This window comes from Stylophora pistillata, chromosome 10, assembly GCF_964205215.1.
Source record: "Stylophora pistillata chromosome 10, jaStyPist1.2, whole genome shotgun sequence".
Taxonomy (NCBI): Eukaryota; Metazoa; Cnidaria; class Anthozoa; order Scleractinia; family Pocilloporidae; genus Stylophora; species Stylophora pistillata.
In genome coordinates, this window is record NC_142528.1 from 14,432,883 (window position 1) to 14,459,213 (window position 26,331).

General features: G+C 39.9%; 2 protein-coding genes across 2 annotated transcripts; one reads left to right on the forward strand and one right to left on the reverse strand.

Annotated features, from left to right (window-relative positions):
• Nucleotides 1–5,858: 5,858 nt before the first annotated feature.
• Nucleotides 5,859–19,383, reverse strand: LOC111322828 (apoptosis inhibitor 5). The gene is made up of 14 exons (XM_022926021.2): nt 19,207–19,383; nt 18,909–19,070; nt 17,058–17,157; nt 16,126–16,191; nt 13,762–13,919; nt 12,839–12,973; nt 12,502–12,567; nt 11,658–11,849; nt 10,468–10,590; nt 9,941–9,999; nt 9,415–9,565; nt 8,595–8,654; nt 8,426–8,490; nt 5,859–6,842 (listed from the first exon to the last, which is right to left on the reverse strand). The coding sequence occupies exons 1-14, from the start codon at nt 19,273–19,275 to the stop codon at nt 6,608–6,610; spliced, it is 1,641 nt and encodes a 546-aa protein (XP_022781756.2). The 5' UTR covers nt 19,276–19,383; the 3' UTR covers nt 5,859–6,607.
• Nucleotides 19,384–19,649: 266 nt separating this feature from the next.
• On the forward strand, nt 19,650–26,331 carry LOC111322847 (uncharacterized). Its single transcript, XM_022926047.2, has 6 exons — nt 19,650–19,876; nt 22,070–22,372; nt 23,483–23,798; nt 24,903–25,062; nt 25,167–25,296; nt 26,101–26,331. The coding sequence occupies exons 1-6, from the start codon at nt 19,756–19,758 to the stop codon at nt 26,184–26,186; spliced, it is 1,116 nt and encodes a 371-aa protein (XP_022781782.2). The 5' UTR covers nt 19,650–19,755; the 3' UTR covers nt 26,187–26,331.

The window sequence follows — 26,331 nt, forward strand, 5'->3', positions numbered from 1 at the left end:
AGAGGCCATTTGGTCTCTAATTTCCAAAGGGGCGGTTTTAAGAGTGAATCCTTGCCCGCAGCAGTTCATTTCAACACTCTTCCTGGTGGAGAAAAGATCGGGGACAGGGGAATTCCGTCCCGTGATCAAATTGAGGGCACTGAACAGATTTCTCCCCAAGGAGAAGTTCAAGATGGAGGGGCTTCACACGGCTCGCTCGCTTCTCCGCGAGGGCGATTACCTGATGAAACTCGACCTCAAGGATGCCTACTTCGCAGTCCCAATCCACAAGGAATCGAGGAAATACCTACGCTTCCAGTTCGAGGGAACAACTTTCGAATTCTTTTGCCTCCCATTCGGCCTCTCACTGGCTGGCTCTCATAGTCTTCACCAGACTCCTCCGTCCCATTATAGCGAAACTTTGCTAATAGGGCATACGTTCAGTAATTTATTTGGACGATCTTCTCCTGATTCACCATCAGAAGGATACTCTAGTAGAGATCTTCCATTACGTACAGAGGCTCTTGTCCAGCCTGGGTTTCATGGTGAGACTCGAGAAATGCTCTTCAGCCCCCACGCATCGCCTAGTTTTCCTGGGTGTCGTATTAGACACGACTCAAATGTCCATTGTACTGCCCGAGGAACAGATCTATCGGATTCAGGGAGCATGCCAGGAAATGCTAGAGTCCCAAGCAACATCGCTTGGGAAGCTGTCAAGCTTGTTAGGCCGCGTGACCCACGCAGCCCGGTAAGGTCTATGGGTGGCACCGCTTCATTACAGAGCCTTACAACGGCAGCAAGCCCTATTTCTCCACCGTCTAGGATGGAGACCGAAGTTTCGGATACCTTTGCCTCATCCTTCCCTGGAGGATCTAACGTGGTGGACGTCTCCAGCGCCACCCTCTTGCAACAGCCTGGACATCATCTCTCCTCCCTTCGACCTCACCATCAGGACCGATGCATCCCTGCAGGGGTGGGGTGTAACCTTCCAGGGCAGAACAACCGGGGACCGCTGAAGTGCGGAAGAGGCGAATCAGCACATAAATTGCCTGGAACTCAAGGCAGCGATTCTTGCCTTGAAGTCATTCCTGGGAGAAGGAGCTCAGTTACTACCCCAGGGTCTGGGCCAACTTTGCCCTCATCACATTCTTCTGGAGATGGACAACACCACGGCAGTTGCGTATGTGAACAGAAGGGGGGTACTCGGTCACCGATCTTGTCTCTACTGGCCTTGGAGCTGTGGTCCTTCCTGCTGACAAGAGGTTCCTAGGTAACAGCCCGTCACTTACCAGAAGTGTTGAATGTGGAAGTGGATAAAGCCTCCAGGAAATTCAATGCCCACACGGAGTGGATTCTTTGAAAGAAAGTCTTCAGAGACATAACTCAACACTCTTATGTTCCGAAGATAGATCTCTTTGCATCGCGCTTAAACCACAAGGTGCCTCTGTATGTGTCCCGGCTTCCGGATCCCGGAGCTTCAGCAGTGGATGCTTTCCAATTAGACTGGAGTCAATGGAAGAGTTTCATCCACCCCCCCCCCCCCCCAGTGGTACTCCTGTCCCGAATTCTTCAGAAAGTGAGAAGCGACAAAGCAACGGCCCTAATGGTTGCCCCCGAACTGGCCGGGGCAGCCATGACCGGTACGCTCAGATCCAGCTGATGCTGACAGAGGTACCATACACACTTCCCAAGGAGAAGTCACTGCTGTTGCTACCTTTCGACCCGGAGGCATTTCATCCCCTGTGGCAGCCACTCAACCTGACTGTCTGACTGATTTCGGGACAGCCTATCACGTAGCGGGTTTCCCTGAAGAGGTGACTAATATCCTTCTGGCATCGTGGTCCCAGTCTACCAAAGAGCGTTACCGGGGTCTGTGGCGAGCATGGTCCAATGGTGTTCTTCCAGAGACTTGTGTCCCTTCTCAGCTCCAGTTACAGATGTCTTGACTTTCTTGATAGAACTCTCAACTAGTCAGTCTTTAGAATATAGGACGCTGGCAGTGTATAAGTCTGCAATTTCACAAGGGCATCTGACAGTTGGCCAGACTAGACTTGGAGACCTTCCAGTGGTGTCTCGTTTTATGAAGGCTATTTTTCGCACGAAGCCACCCACTCCTTGGCTGAGCTCAACCAGGGATGTGAAATACTTGCTGGATCTTCTACATTATAGGCGTTATGTTGACGACACCTTCTGTGTCTTCCACAATGAACAGGATGCTATGTCATTTTTTGATTACATTAATTCACGGCACCCCAACATAAAATTCACTTTCGAGAAAGAGAAAGATGGTAACCTCTCTTTGCTTGATATATTTATTGACAACTCTTCGAATGATTGTTTTTTCAGTTTTCCATAAAAAAAAACCCTACACTGGTCTCCTAACAAATTTGTTTAGTTTTATTCCATCATGCTACAAAATTGGCCTTATCCGAACTCTTATTGACCGTATCTACAAACTCAACAACACTTCTTCCGGCCTTCAAAACGATCTTAAGAAACTTTCCGACACTTTAAAACGTAATTCTTTTCCTTCGCATATTATTGAAAGAACTTTCAAGCGGTATCTTGACGGGTCCTCCTCTCAAAATAGCCGGAACATTGATGACAATAATACACGTTACTTTAAACTCCCTTTTGTCGGCTATTATTCTAAAATAGCGAACCTCAAACTCCGACAACTCACTAAGCGCTTTTGTAAATCGGACCTTAATATCAAACTAGTTTTCACTTCTTTTAAAATTAAAAACATGTTCACTGTTAAAGATCGTACTCTTGATGCTTTAAAATCCATGGTAGTTTATCAATTTTCTTGTGCGGGATGTAATTCCGGTTATATTGGCGAAACTAGTCGCCACTTCTCTACTAGGATAGAGGAGCACAGAGAAAGCGATAAAAACTCGCATATTTTTAAGCATTTCAACACATCTCCTTCTTGTAAGAACAAATACTCCCTTTCTTGCTTTAGTACTCTGGATTCTGCTAACAACACAATTGATTTAAAACTCGAAGAAGCTTTTTATATAAATAAGATCAATCCTGAACTTAAAAAACAATTACAGCATTATAACACCTTTGTAGCGTTTTAGTTCACACCTTTGATAATTGGTGTCACGTTGTAATTAGTACCCGCTTTTGTATTATCATTCTGTAAATATTTTATTCATCTACTTGTCTGTTATATAATTACTCACGTTCTCTTACTCATGAATTGAAGATGGCATAAGCATGCCGAAACAAGTCTCTCAAAAAAGTTGTCTATTTCTTACATCATTTGTTAAGCCTCTTAAACCAATCACAAGTCAAACTGTGTCAAGGTGGCTAAGGAAAGCCATGCAGCTGGTAGGGGTTGCTTCCTACTTCACAAGTCATTCCACTCGGAGTGCTTCTACTTCTGCCGCAGCCCATGTGGGTGTTCCACTGGAGTCTATTCTATTGGCAGTACACTGGTCGTCTTCGGAGACATTTAAGCAATTTTACCACAGATCGCCCGACAAGGGGAATTTACAAGAGCAGTACTTTCTGTTTCGCCTGATTAACTTTCGGAGGAACTTTCATGTAGTTCATTGTTGTTGTTTTATCTAAGGGACACAGTATTCAGTAGTTTACCTGGCCCAGTTGGTGTGGGTCGTTGGGTCTTCCAGACAATATTTCCCTATTGACCTTCAGTGTCATGACAGAGTTTGTTTCAAAACTGTGCATATGGATGCTACAGCTCCCCTTCTCGTGGGGGATTATTTTTACTGGAGCCTAGTTTTCTGTAGGATTTACCGTACTCCTTATGTCACAGTTAGCTGAACAGTTATTAAAGCTGGTTCGTGTTCGGGTCTACGGGATACTCATGCCAGTAACCCTTATAGTCTGCACCAGTATTGTGAGTATCAGTTGTGGGGAAGGCACTTACCTGACGAGGAGATGTATCAAGTCTTTCCAACGGAATACAAGCGTTACATCTTTAGATATGGAGGTGTGTAAAGGTAATGGGGAATTTGAACCGGAAGTATTAAGTCTTTCCAGTGGAATACAAGTGTTACATCTTTAAATATGGAGTTGAGTAAAGGTAATGGAGAAATTATATTATTTCCCCAGAGGGAAGGCACTTACCTGACGGGGAGATGTAGTTCTTCGAACTTCCTCGCAGACTGATACGAGCAATATTGATCCCCAACCGGAGTCGGATCATTCTCCTCCCCTCCCTGTTACTGTCATTCGTGACTTTCGCACTCAGGCTCTCTCAGAGGAAGCAAGGAACGCCTTGAACTTTTTTAATGTGGTATCCAGACCGCACGCGGCCGTGCTCTGCACCAGTATTGCTCGTATAAGTCTGCGAGGAAGTTCGAAGAACTACATCTCCCCGTCAGATAAGTGCCTTCCCTCCGGGGAAATAATATAATTTCTCCGTTACCTTTACACAACTCCATATTTAAAGATGTAACACTTGTATTCCGCTGGGAAGACTTGATACTTCCGGTTCAAATTCCCCATTACCTTTACACACCTCCATATCTAAAGATGTAAAACTTGTATCCCGTTGGAAAGACTTGATACTTCCGGTTCGAATTCTCCACCCCAGCCAGGCAGGGTTCAAATTCTCCACCCGGAGCACGGAAAACGGATGTTGAGACTTTGGCGCATTAAGTTCTCTGGCATCGTTGCTTATCATCATAGGTCTTTCTACTTTTTCATAATTAAGTTCGTGAGTGCCAGATGGTACCGTGCAATACCATTGTAAACAGAAACAAGGTTACGCAGTAATATCATCTCGTTTACACGAGCCATGGGATCCACAAAACGAGATTTCTGAAACAACTGAAAAATTACAAGATAATCATAAACAAGATGAAAGTAAATAGCTGCCTTTGGGAAACTCGTTGGATGCGGCACTAGCGAAATTAATCAGCTTTGACCTCAAAGACGTTGGTGAACGTGTAGTCCTTTTGTAGTTTTTATTGTTATTTTACGGTTCTCGTTCTGGATTTTCACATTTGCGGGCGATTCCTTCTTGCGAGGGTTATCTCTGACTTTTAACCTTCAGTCCAGGTGCGGTGTGAGCTTCTACGTTAGATAACAAACAAACTGATAAAATAAGCACATTGCTCTTTTTTATCACTTCGTAAAATTTTTGAAAGTTGTAAGAGCAAAGTAGTGGCACATTTAAGAAAATTTGAAGATTCAGGATTCCTGGTGCTTCTCACTCAGTGAGGTAATTCCAGTTACTCCCCCCGACGTCCCAACATGAGCAACAATAGGCCATCTCCTAGAACAGGAGATAAGCGAGAAGGCAGGACCAGCTCTATTTGCTTGACTTCTTGGTGAATTTGACGTGTCCGCATGAAAAAAGGGCCTTAGTCGTAGCAATCGTTTTCATCACGTCCCCTATTTCTTAACGAGAGAAAATAAATGAAGAAAAAATCCTAAAATTTCGAGGTGCATGCTGGTTTCCGTAAGAGACCGTGGTATTATTCTACTTTGTTAACCAAGGCAGTACTTTGAAGGTGTATGTCAAGTTGAAGCGTTACGACATACCACACCTCCATGAAATTACTGACACCAAGATCACCCTTACTTCCAAGTACCCCTCTGGTTAATTCTAAACTTGAAGTCTCTGATCTCACGGCTGTTATATTCCATGTAGCTTGAATGTGAATTGAAAGATGCGACAGAGAACGAATGGACACTGCATGGAATGAACTTCGATCCCAGTGTTTCTCTTCCTCACACTCCCTCAAGCGAGCATGGGAACGAGGTGCGAGAGAAATCGAGGGACCTTGGTTAGCAAGTGATACAAAGTGAGAAAAATTCGCGTTGGAGGGGTAGTTTTTGGATCATGACGCAACCGCAAACCATTTCGTCTGGAAAAATATGAAGACACAAGACAGAAAGAAGAGAAACATGAGAGTCTTTAATTACAATTTCATTGAAAACGTTTGGGGCAGGCTGCAGGATCTTTGCTTCAAACGGGTAAGAAGAGTTTACAGATGAAATAATGAATAACAACCTAGGCTGAGTCCAAGCCTCAAAGGTATGTTTAGTTGAGAGTGATCGGGCACACGACAAACATCTGTTTAAGTTCGTGTGTCCTCAGTTTCACACAGGGCAAAACGAAAGATTTCAAAGAAATATCTCTTTTCCAACAGGAATTCAAGTATCTCTCTATAAAGGTAATGCTCGATAAGATACAATCATTACTTCAGATTGTGTTTTCCATCATTTAAGTCTGCTTCCTTGCAAAAAGCTACCTCCCCTCCCCCCCTCTCACCCGACCCCCAAACACAAGCACGAAGGAAACATTTCCTTTCCGGGCGACTCGAGTTATAAGGAAGTCAACGACCTCTCGGGTAATATAAAGCTTTCTGGCCAGAAAAAAAAAAAACCACTTCGAACAAGATGGTGTTGAATGTTTCTTAGAGGGGCACAACTATGCCTTGGAGGTCATAAATCGAATAAAAGACTTTTAAAACCAAAGAGGAACTATTAAAATCCTAATAGTCTACTCAATAAATAACCTTTCAGGACCAAGTCCTCAGCTGCTTGCAATTTCTCGGGATGACAACTGTAAAAATATCTTAAGATGATTTCAGTAAAATGGTGTCTGTACTTCACGTGTGCAAGACGTTCTAGAGTAAATAATCTAAGATCTGCCACCTCTCCAGCCCCTCCCTCGTCCTCGGTTGCGGCCTCCTTGTCGAAATCCCCGACCCCTACCACCGTCAGGCATGGTCTGACCCTTGACGACGCCATTGGACGCTCCAGCTCGCCGACCGGGGGGAGTGTACACAGAGATTGTGCTCGGCTTGGATTTCTTCGGTGACTTTGTCTCGGGTGGAAGGTCGAACTTGATTGGCGTAATACCAGCACGTTTTCGCCTGAGAAAGGAATGGCGTAAAGTTTCAGTATTTAGTCCCTCCAGGTTACAGTGACCAAGACACGTTTCTCTCACAATGAACCAGGAGTAGGGGTGCGTCACCCCTAGCCTAACGGCAAGGATACCTGACGAAATGGGTTGGGGTAACCCTGCCATGGACCGGCATCCTGTTTAAGGGTAAAGGACAAAATGTAGCAACACCTCTGGTCACTCTGTGTTAAACCGCCCCCCGGTTAGCTCAATTGGTTAGAGTGCCGGATTGTGTTGTGCGGGAGGTCGAGGGTTCGAGCCCCGGCCGGACCAATACTCATGGTCTTAAAATAAGTGAGGAAAATTTGCTACCTTTCTATAATATCAAGAAATGGATAAGTATTCTAGTCTTCTCGGATAAGGACGAATAAACCGTAGGCCCCGTCTCCTGCAGGGTTAGGGGTAGGAGACGTTAATTTCCCACGCACGAGATTACTGTGTGGTGGATGTCCTCCCCTGGGGTGGGATGGGAGGGAAGGTAAGATCGTTACATGGACTGAAGCGGCTGCCAGAGGCGCCTGATAATGCTGACGCCCGATCTCAACCTTATCATTGTAACTAGACACGTTTGTTGTTTAGAGTGCTCAAGACTTTCTTTCTTATTGACACCGGGATAACCATTCGTAGGCAGGTAAAATACCAGTGAAGTCACACTAGTGAAAATACCAAGTGAGCTTTCGTGCGTAAACATAATATCTCCACACGTGAAGATAACATGTTATCTTCACACGTGAAAAGATCGCTGTTGCTATGTGAAATGATTTAAATGATAAAGCGAAATGATTTAGCATTTCATCGATTTTTATACAAAAAAGACATTACATAGCCGATTGGAGATACGAAATTTCTCCGCGCGGTCCTGTAATATCCTATTTAATTTCCCTTGCTACGCATTTCTTACATTCATATGTACGATACATTAAGTTTCCGCTGTCATTTTTTTTTTTTTTTTGCTATTTTTTTTACAAGAGGATATACTTAGAAATGTAAACAATAATACTAAACAAAAATGACATGATTATCTAGTAATGTTACTTTTGGCAAAATACAACGCGTCAGAGTTCAACTGGAAAGGTAAACTGTCTGGGGAAATCTTTTGTCCTACAAACGATTAACTAGCCTGCTTTATTAGTTTTTCAAACTTAAAGATCACAACAGTCGATTGATTTGGCTCCAATAATAAAATATTGGAAAAACAGGAATGAACTTGTCAAGGTGAGGACCGTGCCACAACTAGAACACTTGAAACATTAACCACGTTTAATCTTTCAAAATAAGAGGAACAAATGACAGTTTTTTCACTCCATTTTCTTCAGGAAAATGTAAATCATGGAATAATTACGAAGCGTTACGACGATCGTGTCAGAGAAACAAAGTTGGCTTGATTGCGTTTGGAAAATACAGAGTGCTTACAGGAATCTAACATATGACAGCAGGCCTTACCCTTAAGCCAAAAATGAGGTACCTCCCTGCCCAAATGGAGTCACAAGCGATGCCGAGGGAAGGCGAGAAATGTGAAGTAAATAAGAGAAAATGAGACGATTACCAACTTACTTCTCATCCACTACAGTTTCTTTCGAGTCTTTTGGGGATGTTGGTGTCGACGTTTGTGTTTTCGCCTATAAGTTAAACGATGAGAGTTAAAACACGTTAGAAAATCCATGCAATAACAATCAGAGCATACAGAAAGCCCATCAAAATAGTCTGTCAAAAATTTACTTACTGGAGGTTTCCACGATAATGTAATGGAGCTTTTGAAGGAAGGTGGATTGTGGAACAGATCCTGAGACAAAAGAGACCAGTAATGGATGAAGGGTTGTGGAGCAAACTTTGTCCAAATTTGACACATCATTCCGTGCCACTATAATGGACTTCAATTCAACACATGTTTATTACAAGACCACGAAAACGCAAATCGACTGATTAAATCCACGCACCCCCCGTATCTCAAAAAAGAAAAAAAAAATCCTACTGCCTGTTTTAGAGCTGTTTTGTTCAGTGTGAAGGTCTGTTCCAATCAGTGTGAAGGTCTGCATGATCAAGAACCAACGAGGACTCAAAATAAAAACAGGCAAGCTGCTTTAACGCGGGAAAACGTTCCAAGAAAAGAAAAAATAAAGCAATCCTAGATTACTTTCACTTTGCCGTTTTCTATGTCACATTGTCTATATTGACTGGTCCCAAGAAAGTGTTAAAACCCCTGGTGGTAACATTTATTCATTACCAGTTTACGTTGCAGTGTATTACAACTGAAAGGGGAGGCGAAGGATTAACAGATTGGAAGAAATATTGAAAAAACAACAACAACAACAACAACAACAAAAAACAAAAACAAAAGAGATAAAATACTATTCCCAATTGTCAATACCTTGAATAAGAGAGTGGTCATCGAAGTAAAGAAATCTACACAAGGTCGTGGGTTCAACTCTGTACAAGCCTGAATTTTTTCAGGCTTTATTTTCACAACTGCTTAATAAGTAGTGTTCCTTACTGTGACAATCACTATATGATATTCATACATGTACATTCACAGTCGTTAATACCTTGATGACAGCGTTGATGTTAGAAGTCGTCCTAAGCGCAACAATTTTAATTTTATTTTCCTCCTCTTGAAGAGCTGGACCAGTCTTGCTTTGAAGTGATAGTCTTAGTTGTTTTATGTACACTTGACAGCCCTGAGCAAAGTATTGAAGCCTGTAAAAAACAAAACAAAGTTCAGGTAAACACAGTCTTCAATGAACAATAAAACGACAACAGCAAGTATGGATTTATTTGGAGTAAATGTAGGGCAAGACTTATCAAAGGCATTCTCTGTAAATCGACACACAAGTTCATTTTGAAATTCTAGTCAAATACCACTAAGCAATAATCAAAGTGACCTATTTGGAAGCTTACAGAAGTTATAAAACAACAATCACAGAGGTTACATGTACAAAACAATGATCACAGTTGTGCAATCAAAACAGAACTACAACCATGAAGGGAATAAATTTTTACAATGGGAGTTTCATATTACAATTGGACTAAAAGTATGCAAAACAACTTACAGTATAGTTTACTATTGTTTACCTAAGTCGAAAATCTTTAAGACGCTCTGTGGCACTTGCATCAGTCAAAAATTCTGGGTTCTGCAGGAGCAAATAAACAAGAATTATTACTTAAAACTATTTTGTACCAATCTACCACTCAAGAACCTCACCAACTCATATCCAGCTAACTTGGACTTCCCCCCTTAACTCAAACTAAAGACCATTTTCCTTGAAAAGCCTTTCTAGTCACAAGTTATTCCCATAAACCCACTCATTTCCCATAACTCTTGGCAGTAATAGTTCCTCCCAACTAGGCTACAACTTCAGTAGCCAAGTTCCAAAGGTATATGTCTTTTATAATTTTGGCCTTAACCACTCAGCACATACAGTTTGAAAATCATTTATTTGTAACATTAAAACTAACCAGTTGACAAGGAGGGGCAAAGATAAATGTACCAATTTCAGTCTCCAGTGGCCACAATCCAACCAAGACTCAAGGCTAATACAAGGAACTATAAACAGAAATCACTGCAGTGGTAGCTAAACATCTATTGTGTACATGTTTACCTTTTTTGCTAACTGATGAAATGTAAAAATAAGGCATTCAACGTAAGAGAATTGGAATTTTGGTTCAGGGTTTTCTTCTGTGCTTTTTTCCTCTTCATCGCCAGGAGGTAATGGCATGTATTCCTGTGGATGAATTTTGTTAAAGATATAATTTTTGAAGCCAATAATGACGACAACATAAGTAATCAGGACTGGTGACCAAAACAAAACAAAAAAAATAAAATGCATTAAAAGTGACCAAGAGCATTTAAATTTACTTTGAAAGAGATAATTTTAAACAGACAATGGAAGAAGTCTATGGGTATAACAGTGTTCACCTGCATGTAACCCTTCCCATACAATGTTGAATTTCCTAACATAGCAGAGGGAGTTCAACATTGTCTGGGGACTCCCAAGCTAAAAGAGGACTTCTAAAATCAAAGTCTCCTTCAAGGAAAATTGTCATTTGCAGCATCTCATGTACTTAAGCCACCAACTGCAGCTCATAGAAAGGACACTGATTGTCTCAGCTCAGGATAAAGCAATGATTGAGTAATGATCCACCCGTAACCATACTAAATAAAGTCTTTTCCTCAACCATGAGCCTGGCTGACCTAAAGAGTTTTAGCTAAAATCCAAGATCAGAAAGATTACACAGTTTGATTTTTCACACATAAAAGAATGTACAGGTTTCATGTTTGATGACAGACCTAAGGAAAACAAAACAACAGTACTGTAAACCCTTCCTCAAGATCTTCAACTAATCAACTAATTTTATAATTCTCTCAGGTTAAGTTACTAACGTTTTGAACTACCTAAGCCTCACGAATTGTCAATACTTTCAGAATTTAACATGTGTACAGGTGAAGCAAAGGAAAACTTTAATGAAATGCAGGGAGGCACAGGTATCTGTGCCATGAGATGGAGTGCAGTAAATGGTTTGAACCCGGGGGTAACATGTGAAGGTGTAGTCTGATGATGACTTCCGCACAGGTTGTCGAAACATCAGTCACTACCACCGACAACAGTCCTTCTCAGGACTACACTCACCCGGACGATCAGACTACACCTTCATGAGATGGAGTGTCTCTCCCTCCAGAGGTGTAAGGGTTGTCAAGTCTTTACCTTCACCTTCTGGCACAAGCAATTTATACCATTTAGACGATCAGCCAAAACAAGAAGAGTAAGCAACTACCACTGAAATATCTTACCAAAAGCAAGTTGTAGACAGGTTCTATAGCTGCTTTTATATTTTCATCTGTTAGACCATGTGGTGACATTTCTGAACACAATTTCAACATCTCTAGCTTGACGTCTTCACCATCAGAAGTGACCAGCTCATTCAGCTTTGGTAAAACACTCTCGACAAAGTAAGTAAAAAATGTCTGTGCTGAAGCTCCTTTCTACAAAAAAATGAAACAGTCTCTCAGCATCATAACCATCTGAGAGGACTGATGACATAACAGGTACTCACTCTCTCTTGAAACCAAGAGAAAAAGCCAACAAAATAGGAACCTTAAAAACAAACACACAGATAAGGCTGACTGCTTCATTTACAATTTCAAAAAAGCCTGTATTTTTGGCATTGTTTATGGTCTCAAGTCTAAAAGAAAACTGTTTTTTTTTTTTTTTTGCAGCAAAGAGCAGACTTTACACCAGTCACAACAGTGTTGGAGGTGTGAAAGTATTGATACCCAATCAGAACGATCAAAAGTCATTTCCAAGAAAACTTGTTACTGTATCCAGTTTGGATGTCTAATCATGTGATAGTAAACTTTGTTATGTAATTGACAGTCAAAAAATAAAAGGAGCACTGGAAACAAGTCACATTCTCAAAACTTCTTCTTCTACTTGCTATAGTTTTAATCACTCTCATCTCTGACATCTCGTCTGAAGGAAAAAATATACAAGATTCCCAAAGACCAAAGTGAGTTGTCTGTGGCACCTGGGCTTCACTTGCACACGGTCCTGATGTACCAGGAAAAATCCTAGCTGTTTACAGTAGAAATGCACTATCACATCAAACTAAACAATGTTGTGGCAGCTGGAACTTACCACAAAATATGGAATTGCTTGTCTGGCACATGAAATGAATCTGTCAACAACATCAGCATCTCCAGGCTGAAAGTGACAACACAGCAAAATATACATCATCCTTAAGCACAAAAATCCTTCAAATTCAACTAAATTGCAGTTGATTGCACTGAAACTTGTTGTTCAATTGTAAGGACCACAATTTAGAAATATATAATATGTCTCAAAAATGTGTTTACAATCCAGAATCCTTTTAACCTACAGGTGAACATACTGTACTGTAGTACTAGCTAGTAAGATTCAGCTATATTGAGTACAATACCCAGATCTTGGATTAAAAAATAAAGTACAAATTTACCTGGAATGGTTGGCTTAGTTCAGCCTGTTCTCCAACTATATCTGCAAGTTCCTGGTGAGCACTGCCCATTACTTTTAAGGACGAAAGGATGGTCATAAATGTGCGAAATTCTTCACCAGTTACATCTGCCATGGCCTGCAATGAAACAAGAAACAGGCAAAATCAGTAACATTCTGATAATGTAAAACTTAATCTTTATCCAAAGAATGGCTGTGGTCTCAGAAAGAAGAAGATGAAAACATCATGACCAGTACAACAATTGAAACAATGCAGATGTTTGCCACTTTCTTCAAATAATGGCAACCAACATACACATGCAAGCTGTCTGTCATTTTATTAGCCGAGAGATTATCATCCCTGACCACTGCATTTCATACTGGCATAACTGATGGAAATTTTCAACAGAGCATCGAAAGTCAAGCTAATGGCTTGAAGCTTGAAGTCAATCATGTGTCTGAGATGGATTTAGAAAATTTAAATGGAGAGGGAGAGGGGTCCAACCTTTAAATTAGAAAACACAAAGTTATTCTTTTTGTTGTTGTTGCTTTTTTTTTTTTTTTTTTTTTTTGCTTTTTTTTACATACACTCCCTCCTAAATAAGCTGAGAAAGGATTCAAGACAGGTAAATTTTAAATACTTCATTAAGGGGTGACTTGCCATCATGTGATTGCAAGAATTTTGCTGTCACACACGTAGTAATTAGAACAGATGAGAAAGGGGGGGGGGGTTTCCCCTTGATCCACCAAAGCGGAGTTTTCATACTTTTAGTTCTCATTAACACCTTGCAATACTGTATTTACCTTCCCTCATTAATTACTTTCATTTCAGTTTCAAAATAGTAAATCCACATAAATTTTTCTTAACTACCAGTACAATATTGTTAACCCAAAAACCTGTGGTTAAAGCAAACCTTACTAACTGACCTTTTTTATCTCTTCTACTAAGTACTCTTCAGTTTCGGGTGAGGGATGTAACACTTTCTTGCCATACTCTTCCACAGCACCACTTAAAAACTTGATAGCACTCTCTCTGGATGCTTCCTCTCCACTGAGAATTTGTGAGAACAGTCCCCCGATTGTTCCTGGACCATTAAGAGGGTTTTGCAAAAAATAAAAAATAATGAAATGATTAAAAGTTATTGAAATTGAATTCAGGTCAGTAAAACTACAAATGCAGGTTTATTCGTGATTTCCATTTTACAAGAATTATGATAACTCATCTGAAAAATGGGAAAATACAAAGAACAAATGCTGAAATAATTTTGACCTACATGTAACTCTATTCTTGACTATAACAAAGAGTTTCATCCTTTCATCCATCATAATTTGGATATATCAACAAAGTTGAAATGGTAAATTGGCCACTGTAACGATTACAAAAGCTGACATTTCGAGCGATAGCCCTTCGTCGGAGCGAAGGGCTAGCGTCCGACGAAGGGCTAACACTCAAAACGTCAGCTTTTGTAATCGTTACGGTGGCCAATTTACCATTTCAACTTTGTTGATATATCCAAATTATTTCGTTACCCCCACCAACGCAGCCCCAAACAGTTTCTTTTGAAACTATCAGCCTTCTTTCATCCATCAGCCAGGGTTCTCAATAAGTTTTAATGTAGATGGCTGAAATATAAAAGTAGGTGGCCGGAGAAGCGAGTACCACAGGCATGAGCCTCTAAGGGGGTCTGGCAGCATGCCCCCTCCCCTTCCCCCCTCCAAAAAACTTCAAATTATAGAAGGTTAAATTTTACTGAACATCTTTCTTTTCTTGGAATCCTAATAATGGGACCAGACTACACCCCAAAAAGGGCAGTAGTCCATTAAAGTAAATATTTTATAGAACATCAAGGCCATTCAAGGCAGAAAATATATAAATAGAAACTCCTTTTGTCCCTGTTTGTGTGTATTCATTTGAATTAGTTTCATTCTCTCAAAACGTGGTTGAAAAAATTATTAACCCAGAGTTAGCTATACTCAGCATTTGGCTATGCTAGAAAGAACTAAAATGCCAAGTCATCGTTGTCAGATCCAAAAGCGGAGTCAGAGTCACAGTCAGTGTCACTCTCTGAACCTTTTGATTGCAGATTAAGGGCCTCTAGAACTTCATCAAGGTCTTCCTCATTTACATTCTTGAGATCATCTCTGCTTCTAAGGCATTCTTATGACACCCTGACTCCCTGTGTGTTTCAATAGCATCTGACTTGAATCGGTCAGATGCTACTCCAGAAAATTTGTCGGTTTTGTTCTGGGGAGTTGTAACTCCATGTTTTTTATAAATGATACAAAACATTCCTTCCCCCTCGACATAGCAAAGCCACCAGTTGTCGATTTTTTTCCATCCAGTCATGGTTAAACTTCTTAGGCTTGATTCTTTGCAGTTCCTGCTCAGTGAGTTTTGAACATTTGTTGAAACAGGTATAGTAGTTGTGAAGTTTACCTTGAGTGAACTCTTTTATCAACGCTTCACACTGTACCTATGACAACACAGGATGGATGTTTGTGCTTTCGGCTGTTTTTTCTCCTTCATCAGCATATGCTGCTGAATCACCCGTAGTGGGAATCGCTGGTGTTTGTTGATCGCTGTTATCGCCAGTTTTCTCACTTTCATCAACACGTGCCGCTGAATCACTCGTCGTGGGAATTGCTGGTGTTTGCCGATCGCCCACATCACCGGCTGTTTTCCCATTTTCATCAACATGTGCTGCTAAATTGCTTGTCGTGGGAATCACTGGTGTTTGCTGATCGCTATCACTGGCTGTTTTCTCACCTTCATCTACCTGGCTTTCTGTTCTTCGTGATTTACAGAAATATCGATCAAATTCCAGGCTGGCTTGAAGTGGGTTTTCTTTTACTCATAGGTACTCTATAATTAATTACATACTAAGAATTCATGCCTTCTTTTAACATGCTGAACGCCACACCGCACTTGTTGACAACAAACACCAGTCAGCGGAATTTCACAGAAGGTAGGAGGTGCGCATTGGCATTGTGTAATACGTTTTACTGCTGAAAACGGTTTTCAAGTATTACTCATTCAATTCACGCAATTTTTAACTTTGAAATCTACGTGTAGATACAAAATAAGGAGGTAAGCTTATCACCGAAAAGTAGGCGGCTCTAAAATTTAAAGTAGCCGGTTTTTTAGCCGGCTGCTAGCACTTAATTAGAACCTTGATCAGTACTTTACACTTAGGCAACATTTCTTATTTGCTTCATCTAAAGCACCACTGCACCAACTAAAACCTTAGTATGAAGGGAAGGTAGGAAAACCAGGCCAATTGACAAACTTACCTTTTGGTTCCATTTTAAACAGTGATGTGAGTGCATTTCTAACAATTGCTAATTCTGCAGGATCCTCTGAGAAAGAAATATTTATAATGCACAGGTTAGATCACCCTATATGAACCCTTTTTAGCTATTTCAACCCCATACACCCTAACATATATACATACATACATAGGTTAATTGACCACTCCCCATAGGGGCTTTTCAGGGCCAATTCCCACCCATCCCACCCAGGGGAGGACATCCACCACACAGTTATCTCGTGCGTGGGAAATTAACGTCTCCTACCCCTAACCCTACAGAAGACGGGGCCTACGGTTTATTCATCCTTATCCGAGAAGACTAGAATATCTATCCATTTCTTGATTATAGAAAGGTAGCAAATTCTCCTCACTTATTTTAAGATCATGAATATTGGTCCGGCCAGGGCTCAAACCCTCGACCTCCTGCACAACACAATCCGGCGCTCTAACCAATTGAGCTAACCAGGAGGCGGTTAGCTCAATTGGTATGCATATTCTCCATACTGTTCTCTGGACATTTCCAAAGGTGCTGACAAGGAGAATTTGAGGAACAAACAGGAGCTTCTTCAGTGGATGATAATTTCCAATATTTGTATGACCTTAATGTGTGATTCAGTGGTGATATTATAAATTGAAATCAGATACTAGTACCTCTTTGGATTAAAGGGTTGAGGAAACTTTGACAACAAGGAGTAAGGAAACAAATGATTGTTATATTAAAATTTTCTCATAAAAACACAATACATCTATATACACAAGAACAGCACACATTTCTTTGGTTGTTACTTAACAACAAGTATTGACTTGATATCTCGAACTACACTTCAAATTATTATACATGTATATAACAGTATTGTGAGAAATCATTACATATGTGATAATCACTACATGTCCTGTTGTTAGTTGTACACTTACCTGACTGCAATAATTGGGTAAGTACATCAGCTATTCTGGGAAGGTGTTCTGGAGTGTCTTTGCAGAGGTCTGGCAGACCTTTTATAGCCTGACGTCTGATCTGGCATTACAAAAAGATATATATATGTGATTTACTAAAAGTAACAAATCTACATGGTACATGTTAAATTATGCCACTGGACTATCGGAGAAAAAAACTGCTCCATCAAAAGACATCATCTAGATAATTTAGCAACATCTCCTGAATTAACCAAGTGACTCTCAGAAATGTTTGAAATGTAGGGTCTACTCTATAACTATCTGAATGCATTCTCTCACCAACAGGTCATGAGAATAGAAAACTTAACACCAAGAAAAATATTTAAGCAACAGACAGCACTTTTTGTTGGTTTTTTGGCTTAATGACCCACACAGGAGGTTGGGAGAACTTGAGAAGTTTCTTTTGAATGTTCTCCCAAAATGCCAAGAGGTTAATATGTTGGTAAACCAGTAGAAAGTGCAGTCTATTCTTTAAATATTTTCTTACTGATATGCTTCTGTTCTCATCACCCTAGAGTTACTTGTTTACTGATGCAACAGAGAAGAGGTTTAACCCATTGACACTTACGTGTAACACGTGCCTACAAAAGTCAAAATTTTGGAGAAACCAAGATAGCAAACACAATGCGCAGTAAATTGTTAAAAATCATCTTTTCCAAAAAACAAGCTCCAGTGAAAGACGACTAATTAAAGAACTTATTTCCGACAAAAAAAGCGATAAGTGCATAGTACGTTTTAACTAAAAAATCAAGATGAAAGATAAACATCGCTAAATATTTTCGCATGTGCGCAAATGAGCCTGTGGATCATTTTTCAAAAGGGCATATGCAAATTTGTCCGTGAGTGAAGGGATCTCAAGTTCCATGCAATCTATCACCAGGAAGCAAGACTAAAATGGCCAAGAAATATTTTGGGATGACAGATTTATTCAAAACAGTTTTTGACTTGCTGTTATAAGCAAAAATGGTAAGAATTTCTTACGTGTACATAGTCCACGTGGTAAAATTCATCATGCTTAGAACGTTGTTTACTTGACTTCATGGCCAGAAATTGCACAGCATTATGTTGAAAATTCTGAAAAAACTTTGATTTGATGCAAAATCTTCTATTAAACAATACTTTTTGAACACATTGTTACTCGAATATAACATTTACTGGGCCATCAAATCGTCAAATTGTCGCTAGGCCCTGCATGACGTCCAAAAGTTCGGTTTTCACTTTACGTCCATAATTCGCATTGCTTTAGAGAATCGTAGTGTGTTGACTCGAGAGCTTACTCTGTCACCTTCAACACCTTGATATCCATTCTTTTCCAAGCAGAGTATTCTATAGCATTGTTACCTTACATTCTGAGTTCCACAAGGTCTAACTCGATTGTAAATGAACGAAAAATCCAACCTGAAAATTTTGAGGGTCGGCCGAGCGAACGTCATATTTTCAAATTTGATCATTTAGTGAAGACGCATAAAATAATGCCCCTCTAGTACCCCCCCAAAGCCATCAAAATATATGTGCAAACGACAGATTCTGATTGGTTTATTGATCTCCAAACCCAAGAGGAAGTTCAGGGGCAAAACTCCACTTAGTGGGGGAGGTAGGGGGGAAAGCGTTCTTGCATGAGGCAATCATGCAGTTTGGGTGGTTCTGGTGTCAATGTGTTAAACCAATCAGGGAGCTTGAAGTATACCAGTTATTCTATAACATTCTGCTAAATACCAAATTCTCCTGACAATTTAACCAGGAAATGAATTTGTGGCTGGAATAAAGAATCAATACTCATAACTTAGGATTGAATGAGTTAACAGCTCTTACTGTGTTGTCTTCATCCTCGCACAGATCCAGCATAGCATCTATTGCGTTCTCCTGCAGCTTGGGAAAGAACTTAAAAAATCTGGCTATAAACTGTGATGCCAAACGCTTCTCCGCTTGTGAACCCTTTACAGCAGCCAACATAAGCAGAAAGGCTCCCTCGTGCTGTTAAAGACAAGAGTGGGTGAAAATTTTAACAACTAACTCTGGAAAAAAAAACAACAACCTGACATTCGAATCCACGTGACAAAACGGCGCCATGTTTTATTAAAAGTGCTCGCGCCAAGCGAAGCTAGCTCACCTCTCCAGCTTTCTCGTTTGCATCAGCAAGGATTCCAAACTGTTTGTAAAGCTCCTCGACACCTGCCATGTCAATGGAAGCGTCAAAAGAGGCGAAAAAACTCTGTACCACAACTTCTTACACGGAAAAGTTTGTCAATCTTGGCAGACTGCACACAAAATTTTGATCCGGGCTTAGGGTCCGCGCCTAGCCTCACTTTGAGATTTCGTCGCTTTGAGGGGACTAATAATCTTCTTAGGGGAGGAGATCTAGAGAAGGAAAACATTTATTTTTCCGAATAACTTTTTAAAGACGTGAATTAACCAAAAAGGAAATGATAGAGAACAATTTTCACAAGTTTTAGATTTTACTCTACGATTTTCAGCAGAAGCTCACGATCACTGTTAACTATGGCTACAATGATATCTTGAATTGAGCCCTCCCCCGTTAGTGATAAGTGTCGTGGGCAAGGGTCTTATGTAAAACAGCAACATTAATTGTGAGAGCGATATCAAACTGTTGTATTAGATTCATTCTTATCGGTAATCGTGGTCACGAAGAACGACAAAGATGGCGAATAATGTAACTGGAATCTTTCTCCGAAAAGAAGTCGAAGAACTGCGTAAGAAAGGCGAAGACTGGGGTCTCAGCAAAGAACAAATTGACGAAGCGATTCTTCGAGCACTTGGAGGTAGAAATTATTTGTAACACGCCTCGGTTATAAGTTACATCTGGGGTGGTCTATCTCCATGATTTTCCTTAAACGATTCTTAGCTTTAAATTTTCTAAAACGATACGGACGGCAGGTTAATTTTCAACGAAATACTAAAAAGTAAAATATTGGGAAAGAAAAATCAACTGAAAGCGAGTAAAGAAAAGTGAGTAGAGAAAAGTAGAGAAGCTTTCTTGTTTACTGTCCAGTGATGATGAGCCAACCTTAGAAACTTCTGTGAAAAAGGACGTTTACTTTCAAGCATTTCAACTGCATGAAATTAGTAGTGCCGTATTTTATACGGTAGTACCAACTTCATGTCAATCAAGGGCCGGCTTGATCAGTACATAGTCACATGGAAGTAATAATACTCAATAAACAGTAAATGAGCAAATTTGAGGCCACTTGCGTACATGAAGACGTCACCCTAACAAGTGTTGTTAATATAAGTTTTCGTTTTAGAAAAGCCATTCTTAAAGCGGTAAGGTTTCCATGTAACCTCATATTATTCTCAAACAAAGTCGTGGTTCAAAAGCAATATCTTTTTCTTTTGCTATTATTTTCTTTATCTAAGAATTGTAAAGTTTACAAAGAATTGTAAAGTTTACAATTCTACATATTTACTATGTTTAACATAGTAAAGTGTGGGGCTATGCTGGAATCTTTCCTTAAGGGTTAAGGAAACTCTATTGCATGTAGTCTTAAATCCAGAGTTCAGTCTGCATTTAATTTAGTTTTATCAATTAAGTTGATAATGTAGATTGCCCATGGTAAAGAGTTTCTTAGCGGTAGGAAATAAAACTTCCTTTATTTTCATTCTTATTTGCCTTGTATCGATTCAGAACTGGTTCAAAATTCTTTCTTGATTTAGAAGTGATCAAACTGGTTTTATTTTTCTATTTTTTTCAGGTTATATCAATAAACATTGGAAAAATAAGTAAATTAAGGAAATCCAACTAGGGTAAAAATTTTATACTAAGATAAAAATTGAACTGCTACACACACGTAACCTGATATGTAGGAGAGAGGAGAGTAAATATAGATCTTGTTTGAAAAATATTGAATAAGAAAGACTTTCAACAACATCTTACATTGTGTGAATAGCACAATAACTCAAAGTTGATCAAACTCAGCAAATATATATTCATTATTTAAATAAATATAGCATATAAAAGTGAGTTTGGGAATCATTTTGTGATAGGGAGCCTCATTAATAACATCTTAAAATTTGTGAACAGGACTTCACTGGGAAATACTCAAAGGCATCTGATGAGTCTCCTGATTGAGACAAAATGCTGCATCATACCAGCCATAGACTATTTTTCTTAAATATTCAAATCCGGTTCCCTCATGTAGTATTGATTATTTTTACACAACTCGGGAAATCAGAGGGCCAATAACTAAAATAAACCAATCAAAATGCTCTATTGCCGGTCAATATTCTGTCAGTATTGGACCGGGCACTGTCCTGAATGGTCCCGAATGATACCGCACTCGTGTCCCTTTGAACTTCAGTCACATAATAAATCTCTTATTAACCAAGCTCGCTCGGGACTGTACTGGAAGAATATTGGCCCTTGGTCATTTTTTGTATGGACCGAGCGCGCTCGTTCTGTACTGTCAAGACCTCGGGCCGATATTCTCCCAGTACGGCCCTTGCACTTGGTTAATAACTAAAGATATATTAATTTGTTGGTATTAGAAAGCTTGCAATGACACTGAGCGTTGTACCAAATAGGAGTTCAATCTCCCAGGTAGATTAAGTCATGCAGGGAGATCGGAGGGGGGGGGGGGGATGGGGAGGCCTTACCACCTACTCATTAAAATAGATTCCTTATTTTGGATGCCAGCTAAGAATTTGGAGGAGTAAGAATGGCCTCAGTCAATATTTAGGGATTGAAGGTAGAAAATATGGAATGAATTGAACTTGGACTTTGCATTCTCCTTCAATGCTTCCTCAGGATGCTCCTGTGATGATAAAATTAATGAAATCCAAACTTGAATACAGTTACATTGGTACACAACACAAATATCCTGTGTATAAGGGTTCCAAAAAAAACACAATCATGTATAATGCAATGCAGCTGTGCTGCAACAGTAAAAAAAATTTTAAAAAGGCTTACTGTCTTCTCAGCAAATCTGTAAGGCACAAACATATTTCTTCATTTTCAGAAAGATCTCCATCAGGTCCTAAGAATCGAAGCAAAACCAAAGCAAAGAAACACAGTTGTTTCAGTGTCTGCTTAAAGTTGACAGCATTTGTGATGCTATTGCCCATTCTTCTCTATACCATAGTTACAGTGATCACTGTAACAAATGCATCCTTTGCATTGTACATTGGGCAACTGACTGCGGATTATCAGTATCCACTGCAACGTTTTGTTCGTCTTATGGCATTACCACTGCACCAGTTCTACGACTTTACAAAGCTAAGTGCCTGGGACTGCATGGTAGATAACCCTTTGTATGTTCCAGGTATGATACCATTAAGTACATTTGATTTGTTTAGTTCCATCCATGGTTTGACTATGTAGTTTACTACTAACTTGAATTGAATTTTTGTTTTTAAAAATTAGATTTTAAACTTGAGATTTCCATCACATGCTATAAAATAACTGAGATGCTACAGGCACCCTAATTGGTCCAAAACCCATCATTTATTGCAGTGGTAAATCACTCATCCCTAGCTTGTGATTTACAAGTTTTCCTTGTGTTCTCCCAATATCCCATGTGGGTTATTTTTAGGAATTTAGGAATTTAATTTATTTGCCACGAGAATGGCAGGAGAAAGGAACAGAACTTTTGTCCCAATTGGCACCTAACCCCTTTGTACCCACCATCCCACCCCAGGGAGGACATCCACCACACAGTAATCTCATGTGTGGGAAATTAACGTCTCCAACCCATAGCCCTGCAGGAGATGGGGCCTACAGTTTTATTTGTCCTTATCCAAGAAGACTAGAATATCTATCCATTTCTTGATATTATAGAAAGGTAACAAATTCTCCTCAGTTATTCTAAGACCACAAGTATTGGTCCAGCCAGGACTCAAACCCTCAACCTCCTGCACAACACAATCCAGCGCTCTAACCAATTGAGCTAACCAGATGCCAGTAAACAAATAGAAAGTGCACTCTGGTGCTTAAATAGTTGAGTTTAGCCTTGCCCTCATCAACTTTCAGGAGTAGAATTGTGAGAAAAAGACTCATTTTTTAAGTAAAAATCTACTACCAATAGTTCTTCAAAACTTAATAACAGCAGGCTTATGTTTTTGTTTTATTGTGTCTATGACCACAGGTACATACTGGTGGTCACCACTTCAAGCCCTCCATTCCCTTAGTCATTGGATATGTTCTAGGTTTCCTTGATTTTTTTGTTTTTTGTTTTGCTGCACTCAGTAAAAAGTCAACGAGTCTGCTTCCTGTCAGATGTAATTTTTAGTGGCAATATTTGTTTCATTTGTTATCCACACTGGCACCAAAAGCCCCTGCCTTAGGTGTGACCAATTAGGCTATCATTATTACTGTTTCCATTATCATCATTATTGATATTATTATTTTATAACTATAATTTTATTTTCTCTAGAAAAACCAGATTGTGTGATGTGCAGTGAAGTGAAGACAATTGCCAGCCGAACTAGTGCAAATCTGACCAAAGCTGCCTTCAAGAATCGATTTTATGATAGTGCGTCACCTGTTGTGGTGAGGGATATGCCAGGTTATAGGGATGCAGAGCACAGTTTTGAAAAATTCATGGAATTTTATCGTTCTCATCAAGCAGCTCTGGAGGAGGATACATGTGAGCTAAGGAAAAATGGAGTCACCAATGAATCAATCCAAAATGTTGCAGAATTTCTTGGGAAGTGGGACCATTACCAGCCTAATGGAGACATCATAGGGTGGTTAGTATACTGTTTTTGCAGTGGTTTGACCCCTCAACTTCCAGAAGTGATTAACATGTAACTTCTTCCGACAATTCCAAGTTTTCTTGTAAATAGGGTATGAGAAAACAGAGAAGCCTACGTGTATCAGATACAGGGTGTTATTTTGGAATACAACCAACTATTTTCCTGTCTAATTCACAAGGAAAAATATCGCGGTTATCTGGGAAAATTATTAACTGGGTCTTGGAGGTTAAAAGGTTTAGACAGTGAAGGTTGCACTAATATAACCAGTGGTGGATCCAGACCTTTAGGTAAGGGGGGGGGGGGCATTTTTGTTTATGTGTGTTCACCTGCCAGCTTTTCTTCCCTCTGCATTTATTTTTTTAGCCCAAGTAAGGGGGGCAGGCCCCCTGTACCCCTCCCCTAGATCTATCACTGATAACCCTGGCCAATATTTAGAGGTGTTGGACTGGTGCAGGGGTTTTTTTTATGGAAGGTGTTGTGTTAAAAGTTAAGAACTTGTCCAATATTGATGCAATATCGGTTCCATATTGGTGTCTGCAGAGGGGAAAGTAAGGGATAGATCGCGAGTCTTCATAAACCCCCCCTTTGAAAGCTGACTTTTTTTTTAATTCAACAACACATGGACCTCATAGTTCAAGGGAAGGGAAAAGAGAAATCCAAATGATCTTCATTCATGAATGGAATGTCTTGCTTTTAGTAAAAGACTGGGTGGTTGTTGACATGAAAGTTACATTGGTAGTCTGGGTGAGACTCAGGGGGACCCCCTTGTAACTAAACCCCTCTAAACCCCTCCTGCCCCTGAGAGTTCTGCTTCGTTTATCCTTTAACCCAGAGGGACTGGGTTCTAATTTCTCCCCACCATATCACCCTTGGTTCAAATCTCATTGTAATGAGAAAGAAAGGCAATGATCCCCAATTTATAAAGTTCTTGATTGTCTAACAGATTGTCTTTCATCAGCACCATAGGAAATGTAAAGAGACAGTCTGGCGAATATGAAAACTGTTGTTACAGTGTAAAGGGTTCATACAAATCTACATGTCATTGTTTCTCTGTTCATGTAACACAGCCATTGATTACGAATGTTATTTACTTTGCAGGAAAGTTTGTTATGGACAGGGCTTGAGATTGTTACGATCCATGTTTCCTCGCCCGTACTGTATCCATAGTGAAGGTGCTTTAGACAAATGGGTTTATCTCTTACAACCAACCCAGGAAATAACAGAAAGTAACCCTCAGCCAATGACAATGACAGAGGTGGTAGGTGTACTGTATTAGTGTTTGTTGAATGGTTGTGGGCTTATAATGTGGTTGTTGGTGTTGTTTAAATCTTCCATGTGTTATTCTTTCCTTTTATGTGCCAGGCACAAGGCACATTTGACAATGTATGGATGGCCCAAGTCACTGGTGCAACACATGTGAATCTTGAGCCAGTCGAGGACTGCCAAGACAATTGTGAGAAGTTTGAGTTTACACTTAAACAAGGAGATGTCTGTATGTACATTTGAATGTTGCTATTACAGTACTAGTCCTCAGACTTCATGCCTCGCACTATTACTACTGTGAAATTCATCTAGAGTATTTTATTAGCACTGCCTGTGTCTTTACATATCAGACAGTTCACTGTGAAATCTTGTAGGACTAATCCTTACTAGATATTTTTTGAAATAGTTGTAGTTTTAGCTTTATCAGGCTATATGAAGGTTAAGCTTTAGTAGAACCTGGGTGCTCTGGACAAATAACACCTGTCTGTGAGAAACCTGTATAACTTTAATTTTCTGAAAGGTTTTAGGGCTGTGTACCCCAGATTTCACAGGAAAAAAGCCATAGGGAACCCAGTGACTCTTTTAGAGATCACAGCACTGATAGTGACCATGGAAATCCCAACAATTGCCTGTATGAGTGCACACTCCCAAGAGATCCATGCCTGCCCTTAAAAGTCTGAAAAATGTAATCATTTTCTCTTTGAATAAGTAACCTTTTCCCTTCCAATTTGGAACCAAAATCGGGGAAGATTACACTCAAGGTAAACTCATTATGCGAAATTGCCCATCCTGCAAACTTTTCAGTGAGGATTCTAATCACCAAATTCTTAATCTCTGAATTGCAGCTACATAGAATGGATTCTGCTTTTATTCCTTTTTAAGCGTAAAGTGTAATTGTTTTACCTATTTAGTGTATGTTTCTTGTCATGTCCAACAGGGTTCTTGTCATGTTCAACAGTGTTCTTGTCATGTTATACTCAAGTTGTAGTCAGTCCTTTCTAAGGATTTTTTTTTTTGTTTCTTTCCCATTTAGTTTTCTTCTCCCAGCATACTTGGGTGGTCAATTTTCAGAATCAAGGCAAAGAACCTGCAATGGTGTTCACCTCTTCATTTGCTTAATAATGCCCTAGGAAATAAACTCCAGACGGAAATAGATACAACTTAAGCTAATTACAACGTAATGCTGATGTAATGTGTTAGGTAAAATGGAAAGTGTTTTGTGAGAAGGGTTACTGAACAATAAAGACATTGAGAGACTGAAGAA

Excerpts from the sequence above, each read along its gene's own strand:
- LOC111322828 (XM_022926021.2), bottom strand. The coding sequence starts at position 19,275 with ATGGCAGGTGTCGAGGAGCTTTACAAACAGTTTGGAATCCTTGCTGAT. Across the intron at positions 12,568-12,838 it reads AACTAAGCCAACCATTCCAG|CCTGGAGATGCTGATGTTGT; the intron begins GTAAATTTGTAC and ends TGTCACTTTCAG. Across the intron at positions 11,850-12,501 it reads AAGCAATTCCATATTTTGTG|AAAGGAGCTTCAGCACAGAC; the intron begins GTAAGTTCCAGC and ends ATTTTTTTGTAG.
- LOC111322847 (XM_022926047.2), top strand. The coding sequence starts at position 19,756 with ATGGCGAATAATGTAACTGGAATCTTTCTCCGAAAAGAAGTCGAAGAA. Across the intron at positions 22,373-23,482 it reads TAACCCTTTGTATGTTCCAG|AAAAACCAGATTGTGTGATG; the intron begins GTATGATACCAT and ends TATTTTCTCTAG. Across the intron at positions 25,063-25,166 it reads CAATGACAATGACAGAGGTG|GCACAAGGCACATTTGACAA; the intron begins GTAGGTGTACTG and ends TTTATGTGCCAG.